At 38.9% G+C, this 19,909-nt stretch overlaps 1 protein-coding gene across 3 annotated transcripts in view; it reads left to right on the plus strand.

Annotated features, from left to right (window-relative positions):
* Dpck (Dephospho-CoA kinase) overlaps window positions 1-19,909 on the plus strand; it is a 65,236-nt gene that overhangs the window by 33,918 nt on the left and 11,409 nt on the right. For 2 of the 3 annotated variants that reach the window (XM_089255959.1, XM_089255958.1), the window contains 2 exons: window positions 5,799-6,002; window positions 9,303-9,390. In XM_089255959.1, coding sequence (XP_089112085.1) covers window positions 5,799-6,002; window positions 9,303-9,390 — 292 coding nt within the window. The remainder of the gene's footprint in view (window positions 1-5,798; window positions 6,003-9,302; window positions 9,391-19,909) is intronic. The other variant, XM_089255960.1, reaches the window with a different exon arrangement.

Here is a 19,909-nt window from a genome sequence, read left to right on the forward strand (position 1 = left end):
ATCTACATACTTTTCATCAATAGATTCAATAGAATTTCAAAGTTCTGACTTTTTAAAGTATGTAGTTAGTGTAAAATATATTATACATAATCGATGCAGTAAAACACATTTTTACGGCCCCTAATATTTTGCGGCCCGGTGCGATCGCAACCAAACCCGCTTGAAAGAAGCTTTTAATGCAGCTTTGATCGCAACCTTCACAGGTACCCAATTCCGGCAAGTTGTGCACCCTAGGTTTAACCAAACGTTTTAAGCATTAAATGCAGTAATTGCATGTAGCAACATTCGCTTGGGCAAAGGGAGGATGTAATATTCCCTCCTCCTAGAGCCGAAATTATCGTGTTATTTTTCAGGAAAAAATATACCCTCCCAGGCCTGTCATTTGGAGGGGGGTAGTCCGAGGAATCTTGCTCCCTTCCCCGGCTTTAAAAAATGTACTAGAAGCGATATATGTACATACATACATTGAGTATGAGTTCTTTGTCCCCCTCCCCCAGAAAATATTGAAATGACGGGCCTCCCACCCCATCAGAAAAAAAATTAAACCCCGACCCCAGCCCTTGGGAAAATCCTGCACACACCTATGTGTAGTAATAAGACGGTTTTCAATGAAAGTATCAGCAGAATATCTGAATATTTGCGGTACAAATAGCAATGACATCTCAAGATGATGTGGCTCACCATTCGGGAATCACGACCCCGTCACTGTCTTCAATATAATTCTTAACATATATCGCGGCACTGTCGTACTCTGAGGGAAGAGCAGAGTCGTCCTAAGAGCATCTTGGGGGCCCCCGGCAGATTGATTTTTTTAAGACTTCCCTACCTAACTAGAAATGGTTACACAGTGCCGCAACTAGATGATTGGTCAGTCGGGGCAAGTACGCATTTCTTTTAATGTTGAAGGGGAGGTTAAAGGTTGAAATTTACACCCTTTCTGGTTCAGCGTCCAGGGCACCAGGCATGACTGCTCTCCCCTAGTTGCGGCCCCCGTGATTGCTTACCAATTTGCATGCTTAATCTCAAACGATATCTCATTATCATGAGGGCCACCTCTGCATGAGACCCCCGGGCCGTGTGTGGGTGGGCCTATGCGTACTAGGAAAAAGCATGATTACTTTTTTTAATGCAGTTAAAAAACAAACTAAAACCCCTTCTTCTTGTTATTGCCCCTTACCCACGGTTCCGTGGCATCCTGTTTGGGAATCAATTTCACTACATTATAACTGTTTAAACAAGTTCAGGTGTAGGCAAGTTCAAAATAATGATAATAATAATAAATAGTAATAAATAACAAGTAATAAATAGTAATTAATAATAAATAACTGTTATAATATTACCAAGAAATTTTTTTAATTCAATCAAAATTATGAAACACTCTTTTTTAAAGGTATCTAATATTTTTCTTTCCTTGTATGTTTTTTTCTCTGTAAAGACATTTCCTGATAATTTCCCTCGTGGTTTCTGGAGTTTCCCTCTCGTGGAAGAGAGAAGCTGCTTCCATTGACTTAACATTGCATACATGAGTTGGGGGAAAAATTCATTAAAAATCAAATAAATTTTTTTAAAATTAAAAAAAAATATCTTGACAATAAGCAGTTTTTGTGGCATCCGCTCAAAAAAAATTATGAAGTTCTGAGCGTGAAGACTATGCGAAAAAATTCATGAAAAACCAACAATTTTACATTATGCTCCCGTTTGAGTGAGTCACGTGAGGAATCGGGTGACGTCAAAACCAGTTTCATTCTGAGAGAGAAGAGCGTGCTTGCTAATACTTAACCTTATTTATTCTAGAACAGCGATTCTCAACCTTTTTGACTTGCGGAGTCCTTTTTAGTAAATAATTTCTATGGCGGAGCCCCGTAGACCCATTTCTTAATTATTCATCAAAGTTACTGATTTATTTTTACTATTTAAAAATATTTCTAATTATTATTTTTTCCTCAAGCGACCGCGGAGCCCGTGGAGAATGCACAAGGAGCCCCAATTGAGAACCGCTGTTCTAGAAACCTTGAGTACTACCAAAGCGTATTAAAGACTTATTATTATAATACGCCTATTATATATACGCTTATAATAGAATTATTATTAATACGCTTTGAGTACTACCTATGTTTACTGCTGGCAACAATGATTGCCACACATCAATATCGACGGCTCAGCGCGGTGCCCCTAGTAGACGCAACGCACACTTCATATAATTCGTTGTTAAACGAAAGTTATCAGCGATATCTTTGTAGATTTTTCATACAGAAACTGTTTCTCATAGGATCTTGTTTCGAAACTTAACGGCAGAGTGTTATTTCTCTTAATTTCCGGACTTGATTTACAATTGAAACTGTCGTGCTCGAGTGTGTAAGAAAAGTTTTTCTTCGATGAAAATACATCAAGGTGAGTTTGTGTATTGTAATTTTCATTATTAATCCTATTATACGAAAAATAAGCGGTAATTGTTGTTCCCCCCTCCCTCATAGGATTGTAGAAAAAATTTATAACCAGTGCTCTGTCATGAGTAATACTAATTCAATTGGTTATGATTAGTGCCACAATAAATTTGGTTGGTACTTGCCAAATTATTTGAAATTTAATTTACTCTCAATGGCTTGACAGTCTACTTAAAGACCCTATTTTTAGTTGACCTCTTCACAGTCAACACTTTCAGGTTTTAATTATTGTATGTTATTCCGAAAGTATCTATCTACCTTAACCAGTCAGGTGGTTACGACAGCATACGCCATCACCCCAATATTTAATCGAATTATTTCAATTTTTGAAAATGAATTAGTAATTATTTAAATTCTCATAATTTTTTGGTTGGTGATTTTAAAAAAATGAAGTCAGTTTAAATGTATTCATAAAAAATTTTAATCAGGAAAATTCATCTTATTAGCTTCAAACTTTTAATAAGGAGAAATTAATTGGTCGCCTGACTGGTTAATTACCTTACCCTATCATAATTACATGCAAGTAAGCATGCATTGAAAGCATTTTGTATAAATTCAAAGATTTACGTAATAAAATATATTCATAGATTAAAAATAATTATAAAGAAAAAACCATGACTTGTTTATATAAGAATCCAATAATGAATTATTAGAAATTACTACTAAAGTATCTTATCACGGGAAATAAAAAAATAAAATAATTTATTAAGTACTGGAGCAGTTAGTAAATAGATGATGAGAGATATCCCTGTTTATATGCTACTACAATACATGTCTCTTGGGCTGTGCCACCCGCACAGAGTACTGCTATAAGGAAAAGTATTAAATCAGGAGTAAAGAGAAATATAATTACAGAAAAGTTTAGAGAAAGAATGAATGTGTTTCTCTCGTGTCTGTAAAAACACTCGAACTCTAGTGCATTAATCTCTCGGAGAAAACTAATTTTTTATGCGTTTTATCTAGCTAGGAACACAGTTGCAAATTATCGGGATCGCTTCACTGATGCGGCTTATACGCCAAAGTGACACGTAACCAATGTTGTCTCGCATGGTGAGACTTTTGCCCCGAGGCTCAAGTTACCCATGATATACAGAATTTATACAAAAATATATTTGTGGTTTTTTTAAATATTTATTTTTACAAATACGTTTCTAATTTTTGATATCCTTGAAGGTAGAGAGGGGGGTCCAACCCCCTCCGGCGAACGCCTGTGTGAGCACCCACTGGTCGAAAATACTTCCGACGCCCCTGCTCAGTTTTATAACCTGCCCATGAGAGTGGGGCCTGGACCATTCTTGTCATTTGTTTTTATTTCCCACTATTAGTTCACTTTATAGAGGGGTCTGCTGAAGACCACAGCCTACGGGGGCCCCTGTTCCATGATGTTGGGAGGGGGGGTTCATGTGCTTTATCGGCACCCAAAGGCAATTTCACTGTGGAATACGACGTCTGTTTACGCCAATTTTCATTCTATCCGGACATTATGGCCTTCTACGAACTGAAACAGTAGGGGTTGCACGGTAGCCCTGAGGACACACACAAAATGCTGGTGTCCTTGATGTCAGTAGCCATAACCAAGGTTTCTAGAATTTATAGAGCCATGGCCATCACAATGTCTTTTCTTCCTTCCTAGGAGAACGACTGCCATCCGAGAGTGGGGGGAGGGCCCTTTGTACAATGTTCTTTTCTTTGTTTCCATTTTTTTTTTCTCGTTTACTTGTACATGTGTATAGTTAAAAAAATTTCAATGAGAATAGAAGGTACGTAGTTGATATCCGTCCATATGAGAGTACAAATTGTTATAATTGATATTAAAGAGTCCTGTATATTTTCCTATGGGGCATATCTGAAAGAAAAAAAATCAAAAAGACCTTTCCACGGGCCCCAGGGCTTGGAGCCTTGTCAGCCCCCCCCCCCCATGTGGGGGCCATGTCACTAGCTGTGGCGTCGCCAGTGTGGAGACTTTCTTATCTATAGGGGATGTTGCAAGTACGTACTTGTGGTGATGGACTGTTTCACCAAGTGGCCCTAATCATTTGCTGTTCCTGATGAGGCCAAGACGTTGGCACAAGTGTTGGTGCAGAATGAGTGTCTCGATCCAGAGTCCCCATGCTGATCTATTCCAATCAGGGAAGAAACATTACTTCAGCGGTCTTTCTCAGGATGTGCAAACTTCTGGGAATGGAAAAGACACGATCTATCCACTTCATTCAGAATCCGATGAGATGGTAGAGAGATTTCACAGGACCCTCCTGAAATCACCTCTCGCTGTTCAGGTCGAAGTACCAACAAGATTTGGACTTGAAGTTGCTGCTTCTTTTGCTGGCCTATGGGAGTGCTGTTAGTGAGAGCATCGGACTCTCACCATCACAGATGCTCATGAGATGGGATCTTTGGCTGTCGAATGACCTGCTGTTTGGGTGACCGCCAGATGCACCTCTTCGTATAGAATAATACATCAAGGTACTCCAGAAGCACCTTGAGGATGTGCATTGAATTGCCAGAGACAGGATCGACATTGGTGCCGAGAAGATAAAGAACTGCAATGGTGCAAAGGCCACGACTTCAAGGAGAGAGACCTTGTCTGACTTTGGAATCTGAAACATCAGAAAGTAGGGTGTCCAAAACTGCAGATTTCATGAGAAGGACATTATCATGTCAAGAAGGGACTGGACAATGTCGTGATGTGGATTCAAAGGACACTGAAGTTCAAGATGGTCTATGTCATCAGACTTACTCATTATCACAAGGATTACGGAGGACTCACCGATTCAAGGGCTACATTGACTGTGACGAGCAACTGTCGAGGAGGGGAGCAATGTTACAAAGGGTAGGAATTCAAAGAGGCTAGTGAACGCATGCAAGGTATGCATGACATGTGATTGTTCGAATAGAAAAACAAGATTCTATGGACTTGGACAGTAGAATTCGAAGTGAGAAAACATACGTTTGGAAAGCTGTTCTAGTTTTAGCAGGACTTCTGGTCCCCGCAATAAGTGAAACCAACCTGTTGTAGATGAAAATAAATGAAAAGGTGTTATTTGTTCTCAAATCCTTGGTCCTGTGAGTTTTTGCCCATCTTCAAGTCTCCGGTGAAGAACCTGAGAGATCCATATAACAGGATAATCTTGTGACAGAGGTTTGATGAGACCCAGTGGCAGTTGCAATAAAATATATATAAAACTTTGTAAAATAAATGGTATATCTGAGATGGACTGTTATTCAAATACTTTTTCTAATTGAAAGTATGTTTCTGAGCCAACTGTTTAAGAATTATTTTTGGTGAAACAAGCTTAAGTTTTCATTATGTATTCAAATCTTACAAACACACTTTTTTGAAACATTTCTATCTAGTTGTTGAACCTGGAAGAAAAGCTTGGAGAAAAATTAGGAAGGAATTTGGTACGAGTGTGTTTTCACCTGATGGAACATTAAATCGTAAGGCATTGGGACAAATAGTATTTTCTCAACCCAATAAGCGAGAGATGCTGAATGCTATCACACATCCAGAGATATATAAATCCATTTTTATTCGATGCTTAAGACTTTTAATAACTGGTAAGAATTTTTTTTTACAAAATGAGTTCACAAAACATATTAAAGTAAAGTAGGCTATCAAAAATTTTGTTTATTATCTTTCCAATGTTTCTCACGAAAATAGTCTCCATCAATAAACTTCTTGTTCACAGACTAAAATTCTGTATCTCCAAACTAGAGAAACACGTCTGAAATTGATTTTGCAGGAGTGGCAAAAAACATTTTTTTTTTAAACAACGAGAGTTACTATTGTTTAATTCAAGGGTTTTTTTTAAACATTTTGCTGTCCTTTTGTTTATGTAAAAATGCTTATTTTGTCACTGTTTTGAGTAAGAAAGTATTTTAAATCGTAAATTTGATTAGTACAATGCAAATTGTGTACCGATAGAAGTTCATCTTTATGTATGCTTTCACCATGGTGAGCATTGGCACCAGAACCTACTCAGTGTTTGAGCGCTGCTCTCCCCAGTAAACTTTATTGGGAGGTGGAGCCACCTCAATATTCATCAATATGCAATCCATGAGCTCCCCCCCCCCCCCCCATGTGAGTGCCCTAGAATCCTGTCTATACAGAACTTCCAGCTACCCTAGCCCTCATCCCAGAAATGTTTTCTTCATGTTAGGATCTCTGATCTTTGTTTCTTCTAACTTTGTAACTTTGGTCCTAATGCAAACAAAAGCATGTGCGGAATACTCAAAATGATTGGTTGAAGAACATTCAGCCTCTTCTGCAGTACAACACAGCCAAAAGCCCCTGATATTGAGGGGGGGGGGGAAATATTTCTCAAAGATGGGTCATAGCATTTTTACAGCATTTCTTCAGGGTGGGTGCTGACATGATATGCCTTTCTCACTCAAGCATTACTGTCTCTGTTTTAGGGGAAGCATCATGGGTTTTTATTATCATTATTATTCCTGGTCACAAACAGATTTGATATTCACCTGCATACACTTCAAGAGTTCTTGCAAAAAAGACTGGCTTTTTTTTTTATGGTTTGATGACGTAAATGAAATGTGCTTGTCTTTCACTCCTATAAACAGGGATTTGCTGCTGTTAACAATATTTTTTTTGTCTCACCCATGTGCTTTGACATACATTGGAAGTGGGTCACTTATGGGTGTGTCATGGTGAATATATGCATTTCCAAAGCACTCACAATTCTGTTTTAGCAGCTTGTTGGGAAGGGTAGGAGGCAGTGATATTGGTTTCAAGACCATGGATTATCAGAAAGACATGAAGGTAAAGTTTTGAAATCCTGGTTTGAAAATGTGCTGTTCATTCTTGATTCAGTTAGGCTGACAGACACTGTAGATCAGTGTTTCTCAACTGCCTGGTCCGGACATCAGTCAAATTGGGACATGAATGATTCACTTTCTCATTTTTTCCCATTTATTTCTCACTAGCTATAATACCCAGTGCTGCCCGAATTTTCTTCAATTACTGGGAGGATCGAAAAAGTGACAAACCATCATAAAATAATAAACTGTTAGGCCTATACATATACTGGCAGCGTAGAAGTGACAAACTATTGTAACTATTGTGTTTTTTACCCATTTCAGGCATTTACCCAACTCTAACAAACTTTTAAAGTAGCCTATTGTTCAAGTCGAGTCCTGTTTAGTATATATGCAAAATTTGTTGAAGATAGTTCTAAAATTGAAGATTTGTATTGAGAACATAGACAGACACCAAATCAATTTTATATATATAGATTAGTCGTGTTATGGCTGGGCCTTTGAAATCAACTGAGCTGCAGGCTTCCAAAGGTTGTGAACCACTGCTATAGATCGTTTATGGAGTGACCCTTGAGAAAGTCTGGCCTGGGGCCTACTAAAGATCTCAGTCTAGGGCCCCCTTGCTGTTTCATGTTGGAGTCCTGGCTCCCAATGTACGTGCAAATAAAAAACCAAAATTGTCTCAGGATAAACAGGATATGAACAACAGGTTGAAGTAAAGAAACAAAGTATTGGGTGACTCCCTCGTCATATTGGAACTGCTACAGCCTGTGTAAAATTATGAAACATTTCAAAATACCGCAACAAAAATTTAAAAAATGGCAACATAATGGTAAGTTACTCATAATTTTTGTTATATCGGCCCTGGAAAATCATATGACATAAATTAGCTCAGAAACTAAATTGTGGAATTTTGAAAGAAAAAAAGTAATTAGAAGAAATGTAGATTTCTCAGTATCTGTCGTAAAATAATTTCTAACAAGCTTTTATAACGGCCATGGCCCCCACATCCTGCAGCAAAGCCTCCCCCCTTCCCCCAGGCTGTGATCTTTAGCAGGCCCTCAGAGCAACCTTTCATGGGCAAGGCCGTCTTAAGAGCATCATGGGCCCCCTGACCAAATGATTTTTCTGAGGCCCTACCAGGCAAATTTTCGAAAATCTCAACCAGATCCCATTTTTGTGAGGCCCCCCTTTTCTCTTGAGGCCCCCGGGCAGTGCCTGGGTTGGCCCATGCCTTAAGACAACACTGTTCATGGGCCCTTCTATAGTAAACTTGTAGAGTGAAAGAATGACGAGGAAAAAATTATAAGAATCATCCCAGGCTCCTGGGCTGGAGCACCGTCATCCCAACTCTTGAGGAGGGTGCCATAATAACATCATAATACCTATAATTGGTGTTTTTTTGTTTTTTGTTTTTTTTTTTTTTTTTGAAAGAGAGAGATACACCTTTTTTTATTTTAATTAGTGTTATCGACTATTTTTATTTCAACAAAAACAGTGAAATTTTTTTTTATTTTAGGGAAAGGACGTGGGTTCTCGATTACCTGCAAAGGCAGTTGAATTTTCTGTCATTCTAAAAATTCATATTCGCAACAGCCAGTTGTTAAAAACCTTTGTATGGTCGCAGAGAGTGACGTCATCTTTTTACAAAACGTTACCACATAATTGTTAAGAAAGCCTACCATATCATATGTAGCTTTGGTCCTCCAAAGCAGGATATGCCGAAAACTATGACACACATCCCAGAACGAACTTGCAAAAAATTTTAAATTATTGAAAAAGAGCTCTTCTCTCTCTGAGCAAAAGTCAAACACTATTAAAGGAACTTCTACAGAAGAACATTTTCAGTCTGCTGAGGACGCTGCCTGACAAAACATTCTGCTTTGGTGGGGGGGGGGGGGTAGCTACAAGACTATTATCATTCATAAGAAAATATTATTTTTGGAAAGAATTTCTTCTATTGAAAAATTGAATAGAATTTCTTCTTTTGAAAAATTGAATAGAATTTCTTGAAATAAGCCTTCAAGAAAATGTTCACATTATTATTGCATCAAGAAATAGATTTTTTTCTTTGAAAATTTTCAGGACATAATTTTGCTGTTCTTGATTTACCTCTTCTCTACGAAAGTGGGAAAATGTTGAAATTCCTACATAAAGTGATTGTTGTGAGCTGGTATGTTTTTAAATTTTCATTCTATATACCTTGTTTTGTTTAATTTTTTTTTTTCATAAAACTTTTTGGCAACTACAAAATCAAAAATGTGTGTCACAAAAAAATAAAAATGCAGCAAAACTTCGGATTACGAGTAACTTGGTTTATGAGTGTTTTGCAAGATGATTAAAAAGTTTAAACAAATGTTGACTTGATTAACAAGCGATGCGTTGCAGGAAGAGCAATTTTTTCAACAAGCATTTGACTTTATAAACTAGATATTTCTAGCAATAATAATTAGTTTATAATAAAGACTACGACATAAAATCCAGTACTCTTTTGCATGTTTCTGGAAATACCTCGAGCCTTTCATATAAAATAAGCAAAAATACAAATACAAATACAAATACAAAAACAACGCCACAACAGGCAAAATGCCCAACGAGGTGGCTGATAAAAAGATGCCCATAAAAATATGGTTGTCATATGTTTTAAAAATACAGCAACCCAATTAAAAATGAAATTAACACAAATTACAAACAATATATACACATGATAAAATATTATACAATGCCCATAAAGAATACTTATGGTTGTCTTATTCTAAGAATGGATAGCTTCTCGATTTACCCCAACATGTTTATCGTATTTCTTTTTAAACGTACGTTCAATTGTGTTACAATTTGCTACCTCCAAGGGTAAGCTATTCCATTTATTAACAACCCTATTGGAGAAAAATTCCCTGCGACACCATAACCTTGCATTGTCCCTCACCAATCGATACTGGTGTCCCCTTGTAAAAGCAGTCGATTGGCGGTGTACTAAAAGTTCATGGTCCATCCTATCCATCCCATTGAAAATTTTGAACACTTCGATCATATCTCCTCGACACCTGCGTTCATCCAATGTAAACATATTCAAAAAATGAAGTCTTTCTTCATAACTCAAGCCCTGTGTGCCAATAAGGACACGCGTAGCTCTTCTCTGCACCCCTTCAACCAAGTCTATGTCCCTCTGTAGGTATGGTCTCCAAAACCTTACAGCATACTCCAGTCCAGGACGAACTAAGCCTCGAAAAATACTTTTTACTTTACAAATACAACTAATTATACAACTAATACTAAAAATACAACTATTAAAAATGAATCCACCTGCACTCTTCTCATTGAAAACTATAGTGACTGACACAAGAGGGAGACGGTTATAGAACAAACAATTCAAGTTTCCATTATTTGCAATGCAGAAAATTTGATCCAATATACAAGTGTTTCATATATATCATCATCAACTTGGCTGATGTGGTGCAAGTAATAAATGAATGCTAAGGTTCAAATCAAAGGATGACTTAAGCTTCCGGAAAGTTTGTGGTGGTGGGGTGGATGGTGGTATTGCATAGCTGCCAAGTCTCCCGAATTTTATCTTCATCGCTCGATCTCCCGAAAAGTTCTTAAATCTCCCGAATTTTTACGAAAATCACAAAAATCCCTAATTGTCCCTAAAAATTCCCTACTTCATTAAAAAAATCCCCGCTTATGAAAACAATCCCTAAGGAATTTCTTGTGGGGCATGAAGCCTCTTTTTTTTCCCTTTCGAAATGACGTCACACGTCGTAAATGGGGAAATTCCCTTTTTAAGGAAGTTTTACAAACCCTCTGATGGTAACAAGAAAGTTGTTTGTCTTATCGTGCAGGGAAATGGCTTAGCAGCCAATAGTCCTGGATAATAATTGAAGATTATGGTGATGCACATGTGGTCAAAATTTCTTTTGTTGAAGTTACGTACGTGCGATATAACAAAGCATGAATAATGATAAGCAAAAACATATTTAATCAATTTTAAAGGTACTTATTCCGATGAATTTCCTTTCATCAAACGTTCCAGAAGAGGGCTGACTTTTCCTTTTTGTACAAGTTGTGTTACGGACATAAACATCGGTCATGGAAAGACTACCATCATCACTCGTGAAGTGAAAAAAAAACATCAAGCAAGTGTCACAAAAAGTCAGTGTTCTTCAAAAATTGACGGTGTTTTCCTTCATCTTCCGATGATTTTGGGGTCATTCGCGGAGAATGCTTGTTCACAGCGTTTCTGATAGAACACAATATTTATTTTTACATCATTGAAGTTTTGGCCTCCAATTTCACTTGTTTTTTGCGTAGGAATTTTATTCCCAAGGGTTTAACTTCCATGTGTGTAAAATCCCTATTTTAATTGGACTTCAGTTTTTGAGTAGGGATGTTATTCCCTACGCTTCAACTTTTATGTTTGGAAAATCCCTATTTTATTTGGAAAAATCCCTATTGTATTTATTAGGGAGTGGTTTTAGCATAAAATACGGGTGTGCGCGAAAATCTCCCGAATTTTCATTTTCAAAAGTTGGCAGCTATGGTATTGTAAAGAAATGAAAAGACAACATTCTTGGTAGTTGTCTTTTGGAGAATATTCTTCTTCATATGAATATTCTCTAAGGCGAGGATTACACTGTAAAAGTTTTGTAAAAGCTTTTTGATGAAACTTGAAAGCAGCAACCAATAATTCTATTGATTACATTTGCTCGAATGTGACTGATGCGCTTATTGGTTGCATTTTTCAAGTTTTAGAAAACTATTTTCTAAAACTTTTATAATGAAATCCCAGCCTAAGAGAACTACAAAAGTGAATAACTCTGCCTTAAAGGTTTGATTGTGAATAAATATGTGAAAATATCTATGAAATATTGCATGTTCAGAAATAAGTTTTAAAAAAAATGCAATCAATAGTAAATTAATTGATTGCATTAGTAAAGGGAAAACTATTTTGACTTAACTCACCGAATCTGTCTGTTAGTGTTTAATAAATTGAAGAGCCAAAAAAACTGGTACAGGCATGCATATGCAAATAAAGAGATATGGAGCCAATGTGTACGGCGCTGCGGTCGGCAACGCGTATATAACACAACAAGTGTCTGGCACAGTTGTTAGATCGGTTACTGTTGCTACAATGGCAGGTTATCAAGATTTAAGTGAGTTTGAATGTGGTGTTATAGTCAACACACAAGAGATGGGACATAGCATCTCCGAGGTAGCAATGAAATTTGGATTTTCACGTACGACCATTTCACGAGTGTACCGTGAATATCGGGAATCCAGTAAAAAGTTAAATCTACGACATCGCTGCGGCCGGAAAAAGATCATGCAAGAATGGGACCAACGACGACTGACGAGAATCATTAAACGTGACAGATGTGCAACCCTTCCGCAAATTGCTGCAGATTTCAATGCTGGGCCATCAACAAATGTCAGCGTGCAAACCATTCAACGAAACATCATAGATGTGGGCTTTCAGAGCCGAAGGCCCATTCGTGTACCCTTGATGACCGCACGACACAAAGCTTTACGCCTCGCCTGGGCCTGACAACACCGACATTGGACTGTTGAGGACTGGAAACACGTTGCCTGGTCTGACGAGTCTCGGTTCCAATTGCTTCGAGCTGATGGACGTGTACGGGTATGGAGACAACCTCATGAATCCATGGACCCTACATGTCAACAGGGGACTGTTCAAGCTGGTGGAGGCTCTGTGATGGTATGGGGCATGTGCAGTTGGTGTGATATGGGACCCCTGATACGTCTAGATATGACTCTGACAGGTGACAGGTACGTAAGCATCCTGTCTGATCACCTGCACCCATTCATGTCCATTGTGCATTCCGACGGACTTGGACAATTTCAGCAGGACAATGCGACACCCCACACGTCCAGAATTGCTACAAAGTGGCTCCAGGAACACTCTTCTGACTTTAGACACTTCCGCTGGCCACCAAAATCCCCAGACATGAACATTATAGAACATATCTGGGATGCCTTGCAACGTGCTGTTCAGAAGAGATCTCCACCCCCTCGTACTCCTACGGATTTATGGACAGCCCTGCAGGATTCATAGTGCCAATTACCTCCAGCACTACTTCAGACATCAGTCGAGTCCATGCCACGTCGTGTTGCGGCACTTCTGCGTGCTCGCGGGGGCCCTACACGATATTAGGCAGGTGAACCAGTTTTTTTGGCTCTTCAGTGTACTTCGTTCTCACAATTCCAACTACTGAAGATCGGTCCAGGTCTTCACCTATGGCACAAGTTCAGCAGAACACCACTCAAACGAGTCCAGGATGGACAGAAGCATGTCCCGAGGTCTGTCAGCAATATTGCATCTTCAACAAGAGTGCATCTCCTGTTGACTTCACTTGCAGACCACTGGAATGGATAGAGAGACAACCAACGAGAGAAGAGGCGAAGTTACTCTAGCAGCATCGCAACAGGAAACTTTTTTTGCCAACTCATCACAACGGAGGAAGAGGAACCTTCAGCACAGAATGAGGCTGGACGACTCATCACCGAACCTCTACATAATTGATTATAGAACTCAAGCTGTAACGTGCCGATGGTCCCAAGGTGTAAAAGTCTGTAGTCCCCGTTACGTAAATCTGTTGTTTACACTAATATTGTTACTATTCATCGGCAGCAGTGATCGTATGGTGACGATCAAGGCCGATCGTGATGTCCGCCTACGATCGCATGCAAATGAGGTGTCCTTGAAGCCGATTGGCTTGATTAGACACGTGCGGTCGGAAGTTTTTCCTTTAAATACCGGCCGTACGTTGTAACAGGTCCGATTCCGCGTTCATCTTTTCCTTGTTGTATTCAACTGAAGCCCTCTAGTAGGACGGTTCACCGTCTTGCTACCGTATCCATTGGCCTTAAGCTGATAATTAGTTAAAATGCAATCATTTACAGTGTTTGAATCCGTTTTCTGGCAGGTCCGGAATCGAAAACATTAAATAATCTTCACAGTCAAAGTTCTTCATTGCTGATCAAGGTGGTCCGGCCCTCAACCGAGAGGCCCCCTGGAGCTGATCAAGGTGGTCCTGCCCTCAACCGAGAGGCCCCCTGGATCTGATCAAGGTGGTCCGGCCCTCAACCGAGAGGCCCCCTGGAGCTGATCAAGGTGGTCCGGCCCTCAACCGAGAGGCCCCCTGGAGCTGATCAAGGTGTTCCGGCTCTCAACCGGGAAACCTTCTCTGATACTTGCGGGGAAAGGCTACGTCGAAGTGACTAACAACATCGGATGTCCGATCAATATAAAAGTTTGACTGTTGATGATCATCAATTGGTGAGCCAGTATCTTTCTGTTAACGTCAAATAGAGGGCTCCACGTTATACTAATCTATTGTTAAAATTGACTAACCTTATAATTAAATTGAATAAATAATATTTCATGCGAAAGTTTATTTGCAATCATTTTCCACTTGTCGTTTGCCACTTTATTACTAGATATTTCAAACCGGGCAAGCAACTCCCATAAAGGGCGTTGCAAAGCGTGAGAATGTGAATGCGTTGATACCTAGCACGCTGCTGGTATATATGGAGAAACCCTTCATCTCATCAGCTATGCGAGAACGAATCACAACTGAGAATGGATGGCACTGAAATTATCATAATTCTTTCAACAAATAACACCTCATTTGCATATTTACATGAAATAAAAACACTATTGCGAAATTTTGACATAGAAGTTGGCAACATGGAAGGAGTAAACATTGAAGCTGATCCAGCGACAGATCTCGCCGATCGATCCTGGAAACAAAAAGGTGAGACAATGAAAAATCCATAAAAATGACTAGAATTAAGGGCCATTTCCATAGGGCCTAAATGGTAATGTTACATCTTCCATTGCTATTAAGTGGTTTTTGACAAGGAGGGTGGTGAGATTTCGGATGCACTGGCCAAAAAAATTGATTTCTCAGGTTGCCATAAAAATGAAGGGAAAAGACAAATTTGCGGAACTGAATGGTGAAGTTCCATTCGACAGAAACAAATTTGTTGTTTGGTGCTGTTGCACTGATAACAATAAAAAACTGATGAAGAAAAAATTAAATTTTTCTAACCAATGAATGTTGTTTGCTTTCCTACATGAGCATACATTAAAACTCGGTCATAATGACATTCATAAAGTAACGTGATTACGCCATTAAAACTGAGAAATGTATTTTAAAATACTTGAATGAAATGCATTGGATCCCGATTTTAACATTTTAGAAAAAAAAAATGAGTACCTCATCCAAAAAAGTACAAATTATATATATACCAGGAGGCCCAAACATTTCTAATAAATTCATAAAAAATCATCAGAAGTAAAAATAAATGGACATCTGAAGGAAAAAATTTTTATATTTGCAAATTCCATATCAAACTTTTAAAACATTTATTAAAAGCATAAGTATGAACCGGGGAGGAAATATGTCCCTAAGAGCTTCATTGTGTGTGTTTTGCTTTCGTTATTCTGTCTTTTGGGAATTTATTTTTATATCGTGTATCAATGAGCCTGTCTCTGTTGTTTTTGCAATGGAAGAAAAAACCGTCTAGACAAAACGTTGTATGCGGGTAATATCGAAGAGTGCAATAAGGCAATTTTCACTCCTATCGTTCTTTTCAAGCAGTTTTGATTTATATACACTCACAAAGCCGAAATTAGGGAGAGTGGGTCCATTGTACCGGGTGCTAAACTAGAGGGGGTGCCAAATTACCCTTTTTCATCACTCCTAACCTCTCCCTACACAGGGATGCCAAAAGCTTGCTTGCTCCAGTTAAAAAAGTGTGTATCCAGCTGCGGTCTTGTATGTACCTTAAACCTTGCAACATAGGTTGAGCAAAAAATTAAAACTCGGTCATAATGACATTCATAAGGACCACAGGACCACAACGACATGCGGGGTCAGCTGGGGCAAGCACGAGTTTTGGCACCCCCTGTTAATATTGAAGGAGAGATGAAAGGATTACATTTGCGCACCCCTCTGGCTCAAAGTTTGGGGCATCAGTCAGTGCCACCTTAACGCATGGGCCGACTCAGGCATGGCCCAGGGGCCTCAAAAAATGAAACCCAGTTGAAATTTTCTAGGATTTACCAGGTAGGGCCTCCAAAAACCCAATTGGCCCGGTGCCCATGATACTCTTAAAATGGCCCTGGCATATGTACAGGGTGTTAAGTGGACCAGGGTAGCAAGTTCGGAGGGCAGAAAATTTTAGTAATTTGTGATGAACTTTAAATGATAACGTGAAAAAGGCAGAGCAATTCGAATAGCTAGCACGTGGCAAAGCCATAAATCTGTGTGCAAACAACTAGGGAGGAGCATTTAAATGATTTTGTAAGAAGGGAATTGCGTTCCCTTCGTGTCATTGCACCATCTGGAAAAAATCATCATCTGATAACTGATCGGGAAAAATGATAAACGAAGAAGTTTTTATGAAGTGTTTCGTTACCACGGTTCTTTGTGTTTGTCAGAATCCACTAATGTCCACTATTAGTCAAATGCACTAATGTCCACTATTAGTCAAATGCACTAATGATCCATTGATGGATGTTCTTAGTATTATTATACAGCGTTATATCATGATTGAATAAATTTAAAAAAATTTTAAATTAAAAGAAAATATATGGTCCAGTGGTTGTCAAATTTTTTGTTAGCCAATGGCCCTTTGCACTATATTTTCTTCTCGTGCTGCCCCATCTTCCCCCAGGACCTTCTACCCACATCCAAGAGCGAGACTCTTTCTCCTTATTGAATTGAATTTAGTCAAAGTGAAATTATTTTTTTTTCATTGTACACACACCTATAAAAAAATTTTGGTCGCTGGAACTCCCTGGGGCAGGTGCAGATCCAAAAGGAAGGGAGAATCTCTCTATCCCTCACTAACACAGAATTGTTTTGGAACAGTAGGTCTGTGTATCATATGTACAAGCCGGTGCAATGAACCTACATGAGAAATCGTCCCTCCTGATACAAATACAAATACAACGCCACAACAGGCAAATTGCCCAACGAGGTGGCTGACTTAAGAACATCATGGATCCCCGAGCCATTTTTTGGAGGCCCTACCTACTACTGCTACACCACACATGCAGCACCCCACCCACCCCCCACCCCCCGCGGAACCCATGCGGGAATGTACGTGTAGTGAAACCTGACTTGAAGTTTTTTTTTTGTTTCTCTGTAATGCTTGTGATGTGTAGTGCTGCCATCTGCCACCAGTTTTTCTAACTATGAGTGAAGTGTTATGATTGAATGATTTATCGTTGTAGGACTGTTGCTCTCTGTGGCAAACTTTTTAACGGGGGAGATCGGCTCGCATTTGCGCCTTGAAGTTCGGAACCACAGAAAACCAACTTCAGCCGACCACCACTGTGGGGTTCGAACCCGTATCCTCGCATCGCGAGTCCGTCACTATACACTAGCATAATGCCTTACAAAATAAAAAGAGTTCCACTGATCAGTATGGAATTGGTGACTGTTGCTCATATATCCTGCCTATTTTCTTGGAAATATTTGGTGACTGTATAGCAAAAAAACCTACATTGTTGCTGTTGTTGGAAACATGTTCCATTATTTTGTTTGGACTTTCCCTGCCCAGTAGCATGCATCATTTGCAACATGAAACGTTCTCGCACAGAGCTGAAAGAAAAATTAAAAAATTTTTCCTCAAAGAAATTTGATATCAGCATTTATCAAGAAGTGGGTCTCACCTCATGTAAGTTAACTGTTATATAAATAAGTTATCAGAACTTTCCTTTTTTTATGACTGACTTTGTATTAGCTATCGTCTGCAGGCTGACCATATTTTCTTTTTAACTATGTATAATGAAATTTGCCGAATGTGCAATACCAGTGGTAACCAGATTGTACATCACATTGCCCTGGGGCAGATGCATATGAAGGAATTAGGTTGGTGAAGAAGCTTCCCCCTAAGCTGATGAAAAATTTTGGAAAAATTGAAAAAATTATCTTACTTAAAATATCGAAAGAAATACTTTTTAAATGCTATTTGACAGAGTTCATATTTCTTTTTTTTAGAGGGTTTTTGGCCGTAATCCTCCACGCTGGCTAAATATTCAAATATGCTATTTAAACCACTTTAAGTTAATTTAAATGTTTTTTGAGGGTTGGTAAATCAAAATTTCTCTGAAAAAAATTTCTTATGCCCCCTTTGAAAGTCGGTCCTGCGCAGGGCCGCAACTAGATGTTTGGTCACCCGAGGCAAGCGCGAATTTTGGCGCGCCCCCCCCCCCCCTGTAATGTTGAAGGAGAGGTTTGAGAATGAAATTTGCACCCCCTCTGGTTCAGTGCCTGGGATACGAGTCCCGCATGCTCCCCCCTAGTTGCGGCCCTGATTCCTGCGTATGCCTCTGCCTTGAGGAGCTATGACGTCTGTCTATTTAAGTTGATTCACTATCACAACAGTACTGTAATAGCTAAGACAATCATTTTTTGTTACTGAAACTTCTTACGGTGTACCTGTATATGTATCGTTTGTGACAAAATTTAATCAAAGTTCAATAGAACCTCAGTTATCCGGGGGTGGATTATAAAGGGAGACGGATTTACCGGAATACGAAAAACTCTAAACTTCACGGGAGGTAAAAGAGTGCCAAGAAAAATAATTGTTCCTTAGAATAACTGTAGGGTAACAACCGCGAAGGGAGAAATTTGGTGAATATATTATTGAAGTCAGCGCCAATGCCAGAAATATATTTTGGGGGAAGTGGTACGCAGACAAGAATGTGCTATTCCACGTCAAATAGACAAGCATGTGCTATTCCAGCCAGAGGCGTCGACATGAAGAAAACATTGGGGGTGCTGAAAGTCGCTGGTTGTTCCGTATATACATTGCCGTACGCAAAGAGAGGGGGTTTGGGTTTCTAACCCCCCTCAAACTGAGATTATGGTGTTATTTTGCACGAAAAAATGCAACCCCCCGCCCCCCCCCCTCCCCCTTGAGAAGAAGAAAAAATTGAAACCCCCTGCCTCCGAGAAATTCTGCGTGCACGCCTATGTGTATATACAAGACTCAAGCGCTTACGCAGGAGAGAAGGTGCAGCAATGCATTGTTCTTTCAGAAATTATTGGGGGGACTCGGCCCCTTTACAAAATTTACTGCGGGAGGGCCTCAGCCCCTAGGTTTCAGTGAATATGACATCAGTCATTTTCCGACATGTTTTCTCTCTTCCAGATGCTTTGTCCGAAATTGACAAAAAAGACCTCCGTGCAAACCAAAAGTACTCAAGTACTCAGGTTCTTGAGTTTATTGAGCTTCACTACACTCCCCTGTTGTTGTCCTCCATTATCCTGATTCCAGGGTTGGTAAAAAAACCGGGTTTTTTGGAAAAAAAAACCCAAAAAACCGGGGTTTTTTTGTTTTAAATAGTATTAACATTATAAACAATGAAATTTCTGAAAAATCATTCAAACTTCCAATAATTAACTAAAATGTTTATTAATGTAATTAACACTATTCCCATGCTAATTAATCAATAAATATTTATAACATTTTAACAAAAACCAACTTTTGCAATTTAATTATTTTTTGCTTAACTCAATGGATTACTGTGTGTTTGAAAATTCTTTTAATGTTATTATCAATCATATAATATATAAAGGTTTTTCTCCAGTTACTTTCAGTATACTTAATTAGGAAGTTATTTTGCAAAAAGTAATAAAAATTAGGTGAATATA

This window comes from Pholcus phalangioides, unplaced genomic scaffold, assembly GCF_987345545.1.
Source record: "Pholcus phalangioides strain wild (caught in Gottingen) unplaced genomic scaffold, Ppha-v1.0 ptg000004l_1, whole genome shotgun sequence".
NCBI classification, from domain to species: Eukaryota; Metazoa; Arthropoda; class Arachnida; order Araneae; family Pholcidae; genus Pholcus; species Pholcus phalangioides.